This window comes from Tamandua tetradactyla, chromosome 10, assembly GCF_023851605.1.
Source record: "Tamandua tetradactyla isolate mTamTet1 chromosome 10, mTamTet1.pri, whole genome shotgun sequence".
NCBI lineage: Eukaryota > Metazoa > Chordata > Mammalia > Pilosa > Myrmecophagidae > Tamandua > Tamandua tetradactyla.
Genome location: NC_135336.1, coordinates 106,521,516 through 106,539,065, shown reverse-complemented (window position 1 = coordinate 106,539,065; position 17,550 = coordinate 106,521,516). Strand labels below are relative to the sequence as shown.

Here is a 17,550-nt window from a genome sequence, read left to right as displayed (position 1 = left end):
AGTGAGTGTGGCCCAAGGGGGGCCTCAGTCCCGCTTGGAGCCACCAAGGTGGCCACTAAGAGGGTCCCCACGGCCCTTCCTCCCCAGCGGAAGGAACAGACTCCAGTCAGAGTGATTTTATTTTCTAGAAAAAGTGACCAGAACTGGTCAGCCACAGTGGCCGGCTCAGACAGGAACAGGGGCACAGTGAGGCCACGAGGCACCACCTCCAGCCCAGGGACCAAGTGCTGGCAGGCCAGCGAGGGCGGGGTTGGCCAGGGTGAGGGTGGATGCTGGCCGCACACCGGCCTTGGGAGCTCAGGGCACAGGGAATGATGGGGGCAAAGGGCACCGGTGTCTGAAGACAGGTGTCCCTGTGCCCTCTGCGTGGAGGGCAGGGCCCCAAATGCTGGGCTGTGTCCTGGAAGGAGGAGGGAGGGGTGTGGATTGGTCTGGAGGAAATCGGGTGGGGTGGGGGAGGGTCTGGTGGGCCCCAAGGGGCAGGGACGGGCCTGGGAGTCAGGGAAGCAGACTGGGCAGGGCAGCGTGGGGGGCCTCTGCCTAGGCCCAGGGGCTGCAGTGGAGCCGGGTGCGGGGCAGGGGCTCCCAGCCTCAGAAGCCCTTGTCGATGCTCAGCGTGCGGCGGGTGACGTGCTCCAGCTCCCCAGACACGTAGTCGGCCATGCTGACCCGGTACTGCGCCAGCATCTTCAGCATCAGCCGCAGGTTCAGCCACCACTGCTCGCGGGGCATGCGGTGCCTGCGGGTGGCGGCGCCAGACCTGAGCCCTGCGCCCTGCGCCCTGAGTCCTGCGTCCGAGGCGCCGCCTCCGGCCCCGCTGCCTCCCACGCTCTCACCCGCTCCCCCCTCTCCGATGAGCCCCCCCCACAGTCCAGGACAAGCTGACGCCTTGTCCCCAAGGACAAGCTGAACTGGTGGGGGAGGCAGGGGCCCGCCTTGCTCTGCATGGCCTGGCGGGGACCCCGGGCAGGAGCCCACGTGTTCCTCGCGACCCCTGGACCAGTGGGCAGGCTCCGCATTCTCCCACGGCGACCCCCTCGGCGACCCCGTCTCCGCGCTGCCCCCTCCACAGCCCCCTTCCCCGCGGCCCCGCGGGACCCACTCGAAGTCGGTGTGGTTCTTGAGCTCGGTGACCGGGCTGCAGGCCACCGCCTTCTTCCGCAGGCCGATCACGCAGGCCGAGTCGGGGGCGTTGGCAAACACCCGGCCTGCGGGACGGACACGCGCGTTAGCACCGCAGCCCCGCCCCGCCCCACCCGGCGCCCCCAGCGCCCCATCGCCCGCGCACCCTTGCGGTAGACTGCCCGCAGCCTCTCCGACGCCCACAGCACGGCCTTCACGCCCAGCTTGGTGCCGTAGTTCCGGTCGAAGGGGGTGGGGGCGCCGCCCTGCAAACGGGGAGGTGAGGCGGATCCCGAGGCGCCGGGGGCTCCCGCGGGCCGGGGGGGCACCCAACCGCCGCCCGCCCCCACACCTGCTGCAGGTGGCCCAGGACATTGGTCCTGCAGTCGAAAACGCCCTTCCCTTCCGACGAGTACAGGTTGTAGAGAAAGTCCGTGGTGTAGTGCTCGTGGCACTTCTCGTTTCTGGAAAGGGCGCCGTGGGGGCTCAGGTGCGTGGGGGCCAGCCCAGGTGTTGCCCCCAGTCCGCGGGGCCTGCAGGCTCCACTGCGTGTGGAACAGGAGGCCAGCCCCACCCCAGCCGTGCCTGCCCCCCACGGTCATGGGGCCCAGAGCCTCGCCCCCGGCTCCGCCTCACCCCCACCCCGGCCTCACCGCAGCACCAGACCCCGCTGGATGTCCGTCTTCATCTTCTCCGTCAAGTGCTCCACGTTTGTCTGCAGGTGACACGCAGATGAGGCGGGAGCCGGTGGGGGCAGCCCCGCATGAGCACCTCTGCAGTCCTGGGGTCCCCAGGAAGGAGTCCCAGACTAACTTGTGGGTGGGGTGCCCGGCTATCTGGGGCAGCCCCGGGGTGGGTGAGGGGCAGGTAGGGGACCAGGCAGTGGGGCCCTTGAGGAACAGAGAGGCTGAGGTCACACCAGGGTCAATGGGCCTCCCGGGTTGTGGCCCTGTCCCCACCCCTCCCCCACGCCACTCTTGCCCCTATCACCCCACCCCCTGCCCCTCCCGCTGCCCCGTCACCCCACCCCCATGCACCTGTCATCGTGTCCCCCCAGCCCTTGCAACTGTCACCCTGCCTCCCCTGCCCCGCCCAGGCTGGGGGGTCTGCGGCAGAGCTGGTGGCTGTCTGACCTTGAGGTCCTGGATGTTGAAAGGGTCCTCGAAGACGTAGGCGGCGTCGGCCCCCACGGCGATGCCCGTCACGGTGGCCAGGTAGCCGCAGTAGCCCCCCATGGTCTCCACGATGAACACGCGGCGCTTGGTGCCCGAGGCCGACTGCTTGATGCGATCACAGCTCTGGGGCGCGGGGGCGTGGTCGGGGACCCCACGTCAGACCCTCCCAGCGGCCGGGAGCTGCCACTCCACAGGGGTGGGCGGGGCGGGGAAGGGGCACCAGGGCGGACGGGGGGGGGGGGGGGTCCTTGACTGGGGGCGGGGCCGGGGGCGGCGGGCGCGCGGAGGAGGGGCCCCCGGGAGCGCGCACCTCCATGGCGGCGTTGACCGCGGTGTCCGAGCCCAGGCTGAAGTCGGTGCCGGGCACGTTGTTGCTGATGGTGGCCGGGATGACGCACATGACTACGCACAGCTCCTCGTAGCGCCCGCGCGCCTCCACCAGCTGCAGCACCCCCTCGTAGGCCTGCCGGGGCCGGGGTTCAGCGCCGAGGGCACACCCTCCCCCGGCTCCCCCCGCCTCCCGGGGCGCAGGCGGGACTTGGGGCAGTGGCGGCCAGGTTCCGTCGAAGGGGCCCAAAGCCGCGCGGCACTGGGACGGCAGCAGGGCCGCACCCTGGGATTCAGCCTTAGGCGCCCCCTCAGCACAGTCGGGAAGGTGCAAAGAAACTGGGGGAGCTCGTGATATCGCGGCCGGCCAAGCCTGGGCCTCTGGCATCAGGGTGCCCGCCAGCTCATACAATTTGACACACTGTGGCCATCCCACAATTGGGGAAACTGAGGCCAGTGCAGGAAAGAAGCACTGCTGAGCCAGACACTGAGGAACCCCTGCCCAGGCTGCTGTCCCCGGCCACCATCCGGGGCAGAAGCAAGGGCTGGGACTCCCTGGACCAGAACCAGCCCAAGACAGCCCTCTCCTCTTCTTCCTCCCCCTTCCTTCCCCTTCCTCCTCCTCCCCGCCTCCTCTTCCTCAGCGCTGGGTGCTGTGTTAATTTGAACTTGGTGAAGCCTTCAGGAGACGGTAAACGAGTGTCTGAACCCAAACACCACCCCTGAAAACGCTGATCAGGGGGGCCCCTGCAGGGATCCAGCTGGCTGGAGTGACATCTCCCGCCTGCCCTGGCATGGCCTCCCTTGGACACCGCCCTCACCTCAAACCCGCCAATGACCAGCAGGGCGTGGATGTTGTAGGCGCGGATGTTCTCTGCAATCTTCTCCAGGTAGCTCTTGGGGAGGGTCCTGTAGCCAGAGACAGGTCATGGGGGAAGACCCGGAAGCCAGGCCCATGACACCAAGCTGTCCCCAAACCCCCCACCCCACACCCCCACCGGCCGTGCACTCACCTCTTGGTTCCCAGCATGGAGCCGCCCCGCCCCAGCCAGCCGGCCACATCGTGCCAGCCCACTTCCTGCACCTGTGGGGGGAGGGCACCGCTGCAGTGGCTCCAGCCCCCTCCTTACCCAGGCTGCCTGTCCTCACTGGGTCCCACATAGGGCACGAGGAGGCTCTGCTAACTGCAGGATCTGCAGTGGCCATCCTGGAGTTCCTGGCAACGTGGACCCCAGCACCCCAGCACCCCACCCCCAACCGGGCTCACTTCCCTTCTTTCCCTGGCCTGTGCCGTCTCAGCCCCTTAAGATCCCATCTGCAAGGTGGGGGGGCCTTACCAAAGCAACAGCTCCAGCAACCGGTACTGCACCTGCAGCCTCCGTCCACCCACCCATGCCCGCCCGCAGCTACGCTCCCCACCCCTCCCACAGTCATGGCCCCAAGGACACCTGCAGTCCGGGTCCTCATCCTTGTCCTGCCTTCCCCGCCTTCCCACCTGAAACCACGCCCCCGTACCGCCCCCCTCCCACGGCCACGCCCCCACACCCACCTGGCCCTGGGCCAGGCCCTCGAAGCCGTCCTGCACCACGTAGACCGTGTGGCCGTGGGAGATGCCCGTGCGCACTGCCGAGCGCACTGCCGCGTTCATGCCAGCCGCCGGCGCCCCCACATTCAGGATGGCCAGCGAGAAATTGGTCTGGGGAGGGGGTGGGAAGAAAGAGCGGGTGTGAGGCCTGGGGTGGGGGGCAGGGGACCTGGAACAGCAGGTACGCAACACAAGCGGGTTCTAGAGGAAGGGGCCAGGGCCCCCCCATGCCTGGTGACAGCCAGTGCCGCTGGTCACAACTGTCCACCCGAAGCGGCCACACCCCAACCCCGTTCTGGGACGTGAAGAGGGGCCCACGGTGTCTCCCTTGAGAGGGTGCTGTGGTCACACAGGTGTGGCCCCTCCCTACTAGCTGGGGGAAGCCGGCGCTGGAGCACAAGGGGTGCCCAAGGGCCCCCACCCTTGGAGCAGAACCCCCAAGCTGCGGCTGCGGGGCCAGGGACCTCCTCCACCACAGCAGCTGCGCCTGCACTCAGCCAGGCCCCGCTCCAGGCCGGGCACCACGCCGCGCTCCACCCGGAGGGGAGAGCCCCCTTCATCCCTGCGTACCCCTCCTGGCCAAAGACTGCAGCCGGGGCACACCCAACCACCACGACCACCCCGCCAGACCCCGAGGGATGGGCACAGAGCCTGGCATGTCCTGTCCGCTCAGCGTGTGGGGAACACTCGCTACTCAAGGACTGAGCTGTGGGGAACGCCGGGCTGAGTCCCGCCCTGGGGTAGGGGCCTGCAGAGGGAGTCCAGTGGCAGGGGTGACCATGGCTTGGTCAGCAGACGGGTGCCTTGGGCATGGAGGGCAGGATACCCTAGGGCCGCTGGCCAGCCCTCAAGGGTGACCCTCCTCAGCTCCCCTCCCCCCAGGCCACGCCTTCTATCTGCCAGGGCACCACGGAGCCAGGTCCCTCAAAGCCCATCCCGTCCCTCAGGGTTACAAAAGTAAGTCCTTTGATCATTCCTAATTTGAAAAGAAACTAGTTCCCGGGGCTTCTGGTTATTTGGGAAAAGTTCTATAAATCGATCTCTCCTCTCCCAAGTTAAACTCATGGGTCTGACTTAAGCCCCCTTCAGCTCCTAGAGAAGCAGCTGGCACTCCCTGCCCTGCTCGGCCTGGTCAGCCGCAAGGCCGGACCACCAGCCATTTGGGACCTGCCGGTCAAGGTGGTGCTGGACCCGCGAGCAGGGGTCGGGCTGGACCCTCTTGGGCCAGCCCAGGCCCCGCGGCTTTGGGACCCTGTGGCACAGCAGGCGCTGTCTGGCTGCAGACATGCGAGGCCACAGGCTGGCCTTACCTTCTCCTCGGAGATCTTCTGGTGTGCGAGCAGCTTGTAGATGTTCCAGTTGTTCTCGAAGCTCCTGGAAAGGACGCTGGTCATGCAGCATGCAGCCCGGACCAGGGCAGCCCCCGGCACGCGGCCCTGCAGGCTGCACACGCACGGAGCCCGGCTTCCTGTTCCGCCGCCACGTGCCCCAGGCGCCCCCTGCCCCAAAAGCACGAGCTCAGACAGCACCCGGCCCGGCAACGGGAGGGCAGAGGGGGGAAGCAGCCATGGCCCAGCCAGGGAAAGGCAGCGCTGGACAGCCAGGGCTGCAACGCAAATCTGACCTGGCCTCCCAGAAACCTCCACAGACTGTGGCTCCCCAGCTGCCCCCACCCCACCAAGGACCGAAGCCCAGACATCTGTGGGGGACTGTGAAGGGTCGAATTGCATCCCCCCCAAAAGGCATCAAGCCCTAACCCCGGCCTGGAAATAGGGTCTTTGCAGATGGAAGGGAGCAAGTTAGGATGAGCTCATGGGCATTTCTCCAGGATGGCTGTATCCTTGTAAGAAGGCGAGAGAAGACAGACAGACAGACAGGGAAAAGGCCGACAGGCGGCAGAGACTTGAGTGATGCAGCACAAGCCGAGAGCTGGACGGGGCGCGGCAGGTGCCACCCGCCAGGGCCCAGAGGGAGCAGCCCTGCCCGTGCCTGGGTCCCAGGGTTCTGGGGAGAACCCGTGCCCGTGACTTCCAGCCGCCCCAGGCACCTGGGTCCGGGGGTCCACGTGCACCCTCTGCAGCCTCCGCAGACACACCCAGGCGCCCTGTCGCTGCCAGCCCCTGCTGCCCACTGCCCAGCCGAGCCACCGTCCCCCCGCCCCTGCTGACCTAGCTTCTGCCTGGAACCCTGCAGGGTCTCAGGCTGCGAGTCTGCCCCGCAGCCCCTCCACCCGGGCAGCACGTGGTAGGTCCGGGCCTGGCCCGTGGCTGTGTGCAAGCTGAGAGGGTCTGGGTAGGGCCCGCGGCCCCCGGCCCCGCCCCGCCCCGCCCACAGAGCGGCCGCACAGCTCACCTGCCGCGGAGCTGGATGGCCTCGTCGAACCGCCTCTCGTCCATGGCCTTCTGCACCTCCTTGGTCTGGAGGAGGAGACGGTTGGCGCTGGCTGCGGGGCTCCCCCGCTGGGCGCCCGCCTGACTTGGGGGTGGCGGGTAGGCCAGAGTCTCCCGGCCGGGCGTGCCGGCCTCCCAGGGCAGAGGTGCTCCACGGCCAGCTGGCAGGGCGTGGGACCCCCTGGGCCTGGCCCCCAGTGCTCCCAGCTGGGCGCCCCTGGTCACATCTCACCCCCCTGGCCAGGCCTGGGGCAGAGGCGAGGCCCTCGGCCAGATCCTCTCGGGCGCAGCACAGCCCTGACCCCAGGCCGACCTACCTGTGGCAAAGCCCCACAGGGGCATGCGAGAGGAGCCCCCAAGGGAAGTGCCACAGCCCACCCCCCACCAGCCACGCCTCCCCCGCTGGGCTCGCCCCTCCCTGGGGCCCTGCTCCAGCCACACCAGAGCTCCAGTCCCTGTGCCCGCCTCAGTCCTCCCCTCCGACCCCAAACACCTGGCCCAACCCAGTCTGCCAGACTCCCCAACTTGCCCGGCTCCCCTGGCTCCCTCGGACACCCCAACTCCCTGCCCATCAGCAGCTGCACCCATCCTGGGGCTCACCCACAGCCCACCCAGGGAACAGGCATCCTTCTTTCCCTTCTCAGGCCCGAGCCCAGAGGATGGGCCCCTCCGAACACTGGCCAGGCAGGCCGTGGATACACTGGGCCAACTGGGTAGGGGTCTGCTCAGGACTGCAGCACGGGGAGGCACAGTTCCCCAGATGGCCAGGAGAAGAGGTTGTGGCCCCCCACATGGCAGGGGTGGGACACCCCAGGCATAGCCCCAGGCCCACGGACATGGCACCAAAGGGCCCTGGGAAGGCGAGAGGCAGGGGGCCTGTACAGCAGCCCCCCATGGGCCCATGCCCCCAGCAGCCCCAGGCCCACCAGCAGCCCTGGAACTCACCACCTGCACGCACTCCATGAGTGGCAGCCGCACGGACTGGTTCCCAGAGAGGCTCACCACGCAGGCTGGCGTGTCAGGCGTGGCCTCCAGCAGTGCCATCACCGCCTCCATGCCCATCTTGCTGCTCTGGGAGGGTTTCGGGGGGCAGCACTGAGGCTCAGGGCTCACCCCAACCATGTGCTCATGCATACATGCAGAAAAACCCTCACAGGCCCACACATGCACACTCACATGCATTCACTCCACACATGCACACACACATGTGCATGCCCAAATATATACACACTCACATGCACTTACTCCACACGTGCATATGTGCATGCCTAAATATGTATATACACACCCACTCACACACGTACACACGTGTTCACTCACGTGCACATCCTTGCACCTACACTCACCCATGCACACACACATGCACACACTCCCTCATGCTGGGCCCATCTTCTCTGCTCTGTGGGTTGTGTTGAACTGGCCTCTACACCATGCACCCAACAGCCCTTCGCAGAGGCTCAGACTCAGCCTTCACAGCCCTCTGAACACACAGGGAGAAGTTTCTAGAAGAGACGGCAGCAGAGATAGTGACTGTGACAACCATTCCTGACAACCTGTTCGGGGACCATTTCATGGGGGCCCCCCAACAGCCCTGCCAGGAGGGTGAGCCCCTCTGCGGGTTGCAGGCATGGGCTCAGGTGGGCACGTGGCTTGCCCAGGGTGGCTCAGCCATGGCAGGGCTCTCGCTGGAACCAGCTTTCCTGGGCTCTTTCCACAACACAGCTTCCCACACAGGGCTCCTTTACGTCACGGCTTCCCTGGCGTGTGTGAGGAACACGGGCTGGCGGGGCTGGGGCACCCAAACCGTGCAAAAACTGCCCCCGACGGGGCTCACGCACCAAGGCAGGCCCTAGCACAGCCAAGGGAAGGGGCAGTGGGTCTGCGGCCAGTGGGGCCCACGGTCACCGCACGTGGGTACGCAAAGGTAATGTGTGCCTGTCCTGCTCTGAAAGTGCCAGCACACCCCACGAGGGCAGATGGCGCTCCCCCTCTCCGTGGGTCACTGCACGCCTTGCAAGAGGCAGTGGCGGCTCTCTGTTCCCAGCTATCTTACGAGACCGATTCAGCGTCTCTGCCCAGTGCCATGCCCAGGCAGGGTGCCCACAGCTCAGGGTCCTCCCCCGTGATGCCACTCCTGTTCGTGTAGGTGTGACCTGCCACCTCCCGCCCCCATATTCCCTGGTGGGCTCTGGGGCTCGGGAACCAGCACAAAAATGCTGCCACTGTGGCTGCCACTGCTGAGTAAGATGCTGTCCGCTGACCCCCGAGTCTCGTGTCTTCTTACAGCTTCTGTTAAGATGGGGCGGCCTAACCTGGGAGCGGGGAAATCTCAGCCCCTGCAGGACCCTAGAGAGCTGCAGCTCTGCACCTGGGCTTGCTGGTGGTCTGGCCCAGAGGTCCTCAGGGCCGGGGTCCCTCCATGGGGACCAGAACCCGGCTCAGTCCCTGCCCACCACCGTGCCTTGGCCAGCCAGGGGAGCACTAACCCCCGGGGCCACCTTCCCAGGGGCCTGCCCTACTGGAGGCAGTCGCTGAGGCCCACAGCCACGAGGTTGCGGGGGAACCACAGGGACAGCAGGAGGCAGCGCCGGGGGTAGGGCTGGCTGACCTCGGACTCCACGTCCCAGGCCCAAGTTTCCCACCCTTGCAGGAAACATGTGCATGCCTACATACACCAACATACATGTCACACATACACAGCCCCCCACACGCCACATTTCCACACACAACACACACATGTACTTACATAACACATCTACACAGTCCATGTAGAACACGTGCACAGAAATCTATACACATCCGCACATACCATACACATCACATGCAGCCCCACGCCTACACCCGCAGGCCATGCACACCAATGCATACACCACATATCCATGCACATCTATATACGTGTACACACCCCCACAGGTGGCCTACACACCATTACACACCTGTACACCTTCCCCACCCACACTTGTGGTCCAGTGACTCCCAGTGACCGGTCACCCCCGCCTACCAGGATGCGGTCGAATGCCGAGGGGGTCCCGCCCCTCTGCACGTGGCCCAGCACGGTCACGCGTGTGTCGAAGCCCAGCCTCTGGACCACCAGCTGCTCGGGGAGAGAGGAGGTGTGTGGGGGGCCTGGGCCCGTGCCCGCCCTGCTGCCCACGACCCAGCCGGCCCCTCCCCGCCTCAGGGTGCTGGGGTCAGGCCCTCTGGGTCCCTGCAGAGCTGGGCTCCCTGGGGCATGTGTGCATGGGGGGCTTCTGTGGCACGTGGCCCCATGTAGCCTCTGGCCCTGTCAGGCCCCCTGAGGCCCTGGGGTTCTAGGGGCACAGGAGACAGAGATGGGCACAGGTGGGGGGCTCCTGGCAGAGAGAGTGGGATGGGAGAGTCCAGCTGGGGTTAGGGTCATGGGGGCAGCCACAGTGGGGGGACCTGCTCCCACCGGGCCGGGGCAGGGGGGACACCGGCTACAGGGAGACGTGGGCGCAGGCCAGTGAAGGGAGGACTTGGTCCCCACAGTTCAGCTGGGTGTGGCCCCAGCAGGTGGCTGGGGGGCTGGGGGGGGCCCTGGGTGTGGAGGAGGGGAAGAGGCTATTTCAGGGGGTGGGGCCCGGCTGAGAGAAATGGGGTGAGCAGGGCGGAGAGCGGGGATGGCTGGGGGTTTGAGACCCCGGGCAGCGCACGCCTCACCTCTGGGGACCCCAAGAAGGCCCAGGCCTGAGTGTCGGGGAGATCTGGCCTCCCACCCCACCCCGACTAAGGTTGCGGGGGAGGAATCACCCCCGGGCACCCGCGGCCCGCCCAGGACCACTCACCCCTTCACAGGGGAGCAGAAGCCCTCACCCGTGTGCCCCGCCCCCACGGCGACGCCACCCAGCCCCCACCTCCTTGACGTAGCTGGACGTGATGGGCTTCCCGGTGCGGTCGATGGCGCCCTCCGCGATGATGATGATGTTCAGGCGGGATCCCCGGCTCCGCGTCTAGGCCCAGACAGCCAGGCTCAGCCCTGGGAGCCAGCACCCGCACCCGGACCCCGCCCCCACGCCCCGCCCACTCACCAGTTCCCGCCCCGGACCCCGCCCCCACGCCCAGCCCCGCCCACTCACCAGTTCCCGCCCCGGACCCCGCCCCCACACCAGTTCCCGCCCCGGACCCCGCCCCCACGCCCAGCCCCGCCCACTCACCAGTTCCCGCCCCTGACCCCGCCCCCACACCAGTTCCCGCCCCGGACCCCGCCCCCGCCCCGCCCCGCCCCGGCACCGCGCCTGCGCCCCCGCCCCCGCCTGACCGGGACCCCACCCCCTCCGGCCCTCGCAGCCAGGGCACAGCCCGCTCACCCTGCAGAGGAAGAAGACTGCTGGGGGGAGGCGGGTGAAGCCCAGGCGGCACCCACAGGACCACCCTGGGGTCGGGATGGGGGACCGGCGAGGGCAGGAGGGATGGGGTGCAGCAGAGGACCACCACATGTGGTCCAGCCGAGAGTCAGACCCACCGGGAGCAGGGCCCCTGGGCCCCGGGCCACTCTGCCAGCATGAACCAGGGCAGCGGGTGACCTCTGGGCTCCCCTTTCCCGTCCTTAAAACGGGGGTGAGCTGGCAGTGGTGGCCAAGCATCCCTGTGACCCTGGAGGGCACCTCGTCCCCACTCCTGCCCCTCTGCCTGGAGACATACGGAGATGGTGCCACCCATCACCTTTTGCTCAATACCACATATGCTGATCTTTCACAGAGCACCTCCCACCTGCCTATTTATTCAATGCACCAATACAGATTGTGGGGTTCAGTGACCCCCAGCCCGTGTTTTCCCCACAGGGGCCTACAGTGTCTCATATCCCGGTGGAACAGCCCTCACAAGGCCCAGCTGCAGGGGTGGAGGGCTGCCTGGCGGTGGCGGCACTGGGAAAAGGTGAGGCCAGACACACAGACGTCTGGTCCCTCCCTGATTCCCCTTCGCTGCAGCCCAGGGTGGGCAGGGCAGAGAGGGAATGCCTGCATCCCACAACTGGGGAAACTTAGGCTCCAGGAAGCCCGGATCCAGGCTGACTCCAAGTCCAGGCTGTTTCCCACATCAGAGCACCGCTGGGGAAGGGCCCACCCCTGAGTGCAATAGTGAATTAGCCAAGGTCGAGGTTGGGACCTGCCCAAGGTCAGCCAGTGGCCACTACTACCAGAGCCAACTCCACCTGGCCAGGCCCCCGGCTCTGCCCGGGAGAGGACAAGAGCCTGTTCTCCTAGGGTGTCTGGCCGGCCTTGACCCTGAGCCCCTGCCCTTCCCTCCCGGGGGAAGCTTCCAGGAGATGGGCCACAGCCCTTGGCCTCTCCCACTGCCCCAGGCAGGGCGGCCCAGACCCAGGAAACGGGGAAGCAGAGCCACCACAGCATGCGGCGAGGGGGCCACTTGTAGCCCCAGGCCGTGTCATGGTGGACCTGCCTCTTACACCAGGCCTGGTGCCATCCCAAAGGACCCAGAGATAAAAAGAGAAAGAGGCAGAGCTGCTGCGAAGGCAAAGAAAGAGCAACAGAGAAGACAGCAGGAGCGACCAAGGACACCCCCCACAACTGTGAGGACAATGTCAGGGTGGGGGGCAGAGAAGCCAGGACCCCTCTCTGCCAAGACTCAGGCAACTCCTCCCAAGGCTGATGCCACCTGCCTCGGCCCTCCCACCTGCCCACCAGTCTCTGCCCGGCCTGCCCCAGGGCCTTTGCGCTGGCAGAGCCCCTGGGCCCCAGACTTCCCTTGGCAGTTGTCCCCCCTCCCCGGTCACCCTGGAGCCTTTCCAAGCACAGCCCCCCACCGCCCTCCCCCAGCCCACCTTCCGTCCTCTCAGCTACCCCCAGGGCCACTCCCCACACCCTTCCCCACGCCTCCCTCCAGGCCCGAGCTCATGGGGGGTGGGGGCAGGAGAGGGTGCCAGCTGTGCCATCAGGCAATGGGCAGGGGGCCAGGTGAGGTTGGGAGAAGAAGCCCAGGGTGGTCCTGGGAGAGGCTGCCAGGTCCCTGCCCACCCCCGGTGCTGTGTCCATCTAGCACCACCATTCTGAGGACAGACAGCCGTAGGAAGCCGTGTGCCTGTCCTGTGCCAGGGCCTCAGCCCCATGTGAGGGGCACCGCGCTGCACCCCACTCCAGCACCCTGCACCTCCCCACTGGGGCTGCCGCTGCCTAGCTGCCACCATCTCTACTGCCCCCAGGGCTCCTGCCCCTCACCACGGGGAGCCCTGAAGACCCCTGGGAGGACAACTGTGCTGGTTTGAAAGGAAGTATGCCCCCTAAGAAAAGTCATGTTTTAATATAAATCCCATTTCTTAAAGGTAGAATAGTCTCTATTCAATGCTGTGTATTTGGGACTGTGATGGGATCATCTCCCTGGTTGATGAGATTTAGTTAAGAACGGTTGTTAAACTGGATTAGGGGATGATATGTCTCCACCCATCTGAGTGGGTCTTGATTAGTTTCTGAAGTCCTATAAAAGAGGAAACATTTTGGAGAATGAGAGACTCAGAGAGAGCAGAGAATGCTGCAGCACCATGAAGCAGAGAGTCCACCAGCCAGCGACCTTTGGAGATGAAGAAGGAAAACGCCTCCCGGGGAGCTTCATGAAACAGGAAGCCAGGAGGCAAAGCTAGCAGATGACGCCGTGTTCACCATGTGCCCTTCCAGCTGAGAGAGAAGCCCTGACTGTGTTCGCCATGTGCCTTCTCACTTGAAAGAGAAACCCTGAACTTCACCGGCCTTCTTGAACCAAGGTATCTTTCCCCGGATGCCTTTGATTGGACATTTCTATAGACTTGTTTTAATTGGGACATTTTCTCGGCCTTAGATCTGTAAACTAGCAACTCATTAAATTCCCCTTGTTAAAAGCCATTCTGTTTCTGGTATATTGCATTCCAGCAGCTAGCAAACTAGAACAGATTTTGGTACCGGAGAGTGGGGTGCTTCTGCTGCAGTTTGCAAATACCAAACATGTTGGAACGGCTTTTTAATTGGATAAGGGGAAGATTCTGGAGGAGTTGTGAGAAGCTTGATAGAGAAGGCCTAGAATGCTTTGGAGAGACTGTTGGGAGAAATGTGGACTCTAAAGATACCTCTGATGAGGCCCTAGACAGAAATGAGGCACGCGTTATTGTAGACTGGAAGGAAAGTGAGCCTTGTTTTAAAATGGCAGATAATCTGGCAAAATTGACTCGTGGCTTTGGCTGGAAGGCAGATTGTAAAAGCCATGAACTTGTATATTTAGCAGAAGAGATCTCCAAATTAAGTGTTGAAAGTGCAGCCTGGTTTCTCCTCACAGCTTATAGTGAAATGCGAAAGGAAAGAGATAAGCTGAGAACTGAACTCTTGAGTAAAAAGAAACTAGAAATTGAGGTCCTGGAAAATTCTGGGCCTACAGAAAGGGAGACTCCAGAGTATAGTGCCCTGAGTGTGGATTTAACCAAATGTGGAACCAGCCAGCCATTTCAGAGAAAGTCAGGATCGGACATGGAGTTATCCAGGAAAGATTTGTGGAAACTCCTTATGTCTGATGGGCATGATCCAAGGCTACTGCATAGAAAGCCAACAAGAGTGCTGTGGGACCTGTATAAACAGAGCCGCTGCCAGTCTGGACTGAGGGGTTCAGAGAAGGGACACATTGGAGGAAAAATAACTTCAGAGGCAAAACCGTGGAGGCTGAGGTCTGAAGTCAAGAAGCCTCGGGCCAGGAGAGTGGACCCACCCAAGCCCGTGGAGAGGGTGAGTTTGCCCCAAAGGCAGAGAATGGGCCTTCCACCTCGTTGCAGTGGGAGAGTCATGCCGCCTCAGGTCTTGGAGAGAGTGAAGCACGTTCCTTGGGGTCTGGGGAGAGCCTGGCTGCCACCACATGGAGGGGTTGAGCGTGTGCCCCGGAGATGGCAGAGAGCCCGGGTGTGGCCCCAATGCTTGGAGAGGGTGGAGCTGAGAGAAAGGTGGTCTCCCCAATATCCCCCAAGGTTGCATTCAGAGAGAGGCAGGCGTAGGCATTTGGAAAGGGTGGGACTGCCACTTTCTAAAGCCCTGAGGATAAATGACTCTCAGACTTTGAAATCTAATGGACTTTGCCCTGCGGGTTTTCGAAACTGTGTGGGTCCAGTGACCCCTGTGTTCCTTCCTCCCTATGGAAATGTGTCTGTGTATCCTGTGAATGTTCCTTCTTTGTATGTTGGCAGCAAATAACTTGTTATGAGTTTTCAAAGGTCTAGAGCAAATGGAGAGAATTTTGCCTTAGGATAGACCACGCCTGTAACTGATTTGATGAGATTTTATACTGTCTCTAATTTGATACTTTGTTTGTATTGCTACTGAAAGGTTTAAGGATATCTGATATTGTTATGAAATTAATGTATTTTGTATATGGGAAAAACATGTCTTTTTTAGGGGCCAGAGGGTGGAATGTGCTGGTTTGAAAGGAAGTATGCCCCCTAAGAAAAGTCATGTTTTAATATAAATCCCATTTCTTAAAGGTAGAATAGTCTCTATTCAATGCTGTGTATTTGGGACTGTGATGGGATCATCTCCCTGGTTGATGAGATTTAGTTAAGAACGGTTGTTAAACTGGATTAGGGGATGATATGTCTCCACCCATCTGAGTGGGTCTTGATTAGTTTCTGAAGTCCTATAAAAGAGGAAACATTTTGGAGAATGAGAGACTCAGAGAGAGCAGAGAATGCTGCAGCACCATGAAGCAGAGAGTCCACCAGCCAGCGACCTTTGGAGATGAAGAAGGAAAACGCCTCCCGGGGAGCTTCATGAAACAGGAAGCCAGGAGGCAAAGCTAGCAGATGATACCGTATTCACCATGTGCCTGTCCAGCCGAGAGAGGAGCCCTGACTGCATTCGCCATGTGCCTTTCCAGATGAGAGAGAAACCCTGAACTTCATCGGCCTTCTTGAACCAAGGTATCTTTCCCCGGATGCCTTTGATTGGACATTTCTATAGACTTGTTTTAATTGGGACATTTTCTCGGCCTTAGATCTGTAAACTAGCAACTCATTAAATTCCCCTTGTTAAAAGCCATTCCGTTTCTGGTATGTTGCATTCCAGCAGCTAGCAAACTAGAACAACAACACTCCATATGGCCCCCGCCCCGTCCCTGCCCACTGCCTGGGCTCTGCACACTCAGTGCCCTCCCCCCTGGGCCCTGCCCTTGGCTGCCATGGGGCAGCACCTGCCCCCAGGAGGCCAACGGGTACACAACATTCGAGTGGGGACTCCACGCCCCCACGCCCACCATGACCCCCCCCACCTCCCTGCCCCCATGCCCCCAGCCCAGCGCTCACCTGGCCGAGCCTCTGGCACATGTGGTCCTCCCAGCCGTCCTCGGGAGGCGCCTCAGGGATGAACAGCCAGTCAGCCCCCGAGGCCAGCGCGGACACCAGCGCCAGGTACCTGAGGGTGAGAGGCTGCTGGCTCCGCAGGCCGGCCCGGGACCCCACACTGGGCCCACCTCCCCCAGGGACCCCAGCCTCCAGCCCCTTGTGCCACCCATGTCCAGCGAGCACCTGCTATGCCTGGTCACGGTGCAGGGTGCCAGGGCAGGGCTGCGGACAGGGCAGCCAACACGGACACATGGCCACCGCCCTGGGCCCCCCACCGCGGCTGACATACCTTTTGCTAGCCAAGACACCCCTCGCGTGGACCCCCTCACCCACAGGGCCACCCCTCACTGCAGCCCCTCCCCGCAGCCCCTCACCTGCAGCCCCCTCCCCGCAGCCCCTCACCCGCAGTGCCGCCCCATGACCTCGAGCACAAAGGTCCTCTGGTGGCTGGGGAGGGAGCAGAGCAGGAGCCGTCAGAGCTGTGCCCCGGGGGCCACACGGGACCCACCCCCACGGGCCGGCAGCCTGCGGGGTGGGGGCCTGGGGTACGCTCGACTTGGGGCGCGGGTGAAGGACGGAGAACACTTCTCCCCACCAGGGCTGGGGCGGGGTGGCTCAGACAGGGGGTCCTGGGGATGCCAGGCATTAGGTGGACGTGGGATCCTGGGGTGCTGGGCTGGTGGGGATTGCGGGTGTCCCGGGGATCCCAGGGTGAGGGTGCTGGGCCGGCGGGGGTCCCAGGGTATGGGCGTTGGGCCGGCGGGGGTCGCAGGTTTCCTGGGGTGCAGGCACTGGGCCGGTGCGGGTCCCAGCGGGTCTCGCCTCTGGGCAGTGGTGGTGATGGCGTCGATGACCTCCATGATGCGGTGCAGCGCCGAGTCAGTGCCGATGGTCATGTCGGTGCCGCAGAAGTCGTTGTCGATGGAGCCCACCAGGCCGGCCACGTTGAGGTGGGCGCAGGCCTGGGCTGTGCTCTCAGAGATCTCACCTGCGCAAGAGGAGCGTGTGGGCCGTGGGGTGCCGCCAGCCCGCCTGGGCCTGGCCTCTGGGTGCGACTGGAGAGCCCAACGGCGCTGCTGGGGGACCCTGGTGGGTGGCCCTCACCCCGTCTCCAGGGTCCCCAAAATGAGGGGCACGAAATTGGTGAAGACCCCGAAGATCCCTTTCCTACTGGTGACCCCAGACCCTGAGCCTGTTACCCACTTGCCAGGTGTGACGGTGCCTGGCACATGCCCAGACGCTGTGGGGAATGAGCCACCCAGCGCGGGCAGAGTGGCAGCGCCAGCCTGGGAGCTGCTGCCACCAGCTGTGCCCCCAGAGGCCTGAGCTCAGCCGCTGACCCCACAACCGCCTTCCTGGTCCTGCGTCGCCGGGGCCGCCCAGGTCGTCCTGGCCTCAGGCTGGGCCAGGCCCCCGGGCCCCAGGCAAGCGGCTGTCGCCTACCCAAGAGCGTTCTGGCAGCTCCCCTTCCCTGGTCCTGGTGGCTTCCACAGGAGGGGGTGCGGGGGCCCCAGGCTACGGCTCCCCAGCCCCCGCCCGCTCCCCCAGCTGCGGCAGTGGTGGGGAATCCCCCTGGTGTGCGCTGAGCACCCTCAGCTGGTGAGGGCGGCCCGGCCCCCCGCCCGCAGC

General features: G+C 64.1%; 1 protein-coding gene across 1 annotated transcript in view; it reads right to left on the bottom strand.

Moving 5' to 3' along the window:
- Positions 1-466: 466 nt before the first annotated feature.
- PFKL (phosphofructokinase, liver type) overlaps positions 467-17,550 on the bottom strand; it is a 30,519-nt gene continuing 13,435 nt past the window's right edge. The window contains exons 5-22 of the mRNA XM_077119137.1: positions 16,744-16,909; positions 16,324-16,368; positions 15,883-15,991; positions 10,475-10,570; positions 9,601-9,693; positions 7,545-7,670; positions 6,562-6,626; positions 5,520-5,583; positions 4,174-4,320; positions 3,638-3,708; positions 3,446-3,533; positions 2,608-2,760; positions 2,256-2,420; positions 1,776-1,837; positions 1,475-1,586; positions 1,289-1,388; positions 1,103-1,208; positions 467-739 (exon numbers count right to left, since the gene is read on the bottom strand). Coding sequence (XP_076975252.1) covers positions 592-739; positions 1,103-1,208; positions 1,289-1,388; positions 1,475-1,586; positions 1,776-1,837; positions 2,256-2,420; positions 2,608-2,760; positions 3,446-3,533; positions 3,638-3,708; positions 4,174-4,320; positions 5,520-5,583; positions 6,562-6,626; positions 7,545-7,670; positions 9,601-9,693; positions 10,475-10,570; positions 15,883-15,991; positions 16,324-16,368; positions 16,744-16,909 — 1,916 coding nt within the window. The 3' untranslated portion in view covers positions 467-591. The remainder of the gene's footprint in view (positions 740-1,102; positions 1,209-1,288; positions 1,389-1,474; positions 1,587-1,775; positions 1,838-2,255; positions 2,421-2,607; positions 2,761-3,445; positions 3,534-3,637; positions 3,709-4,173; positions 4,321-5,519; positions 5,584-6,561; positions 6,627-7,544; positions 7,671-9,600; positions 9,694-10,474; positions 10,571-15,882; positions 15,992-16,323; positions 16,369-16,743; positions 16,910-17,550) is intronic.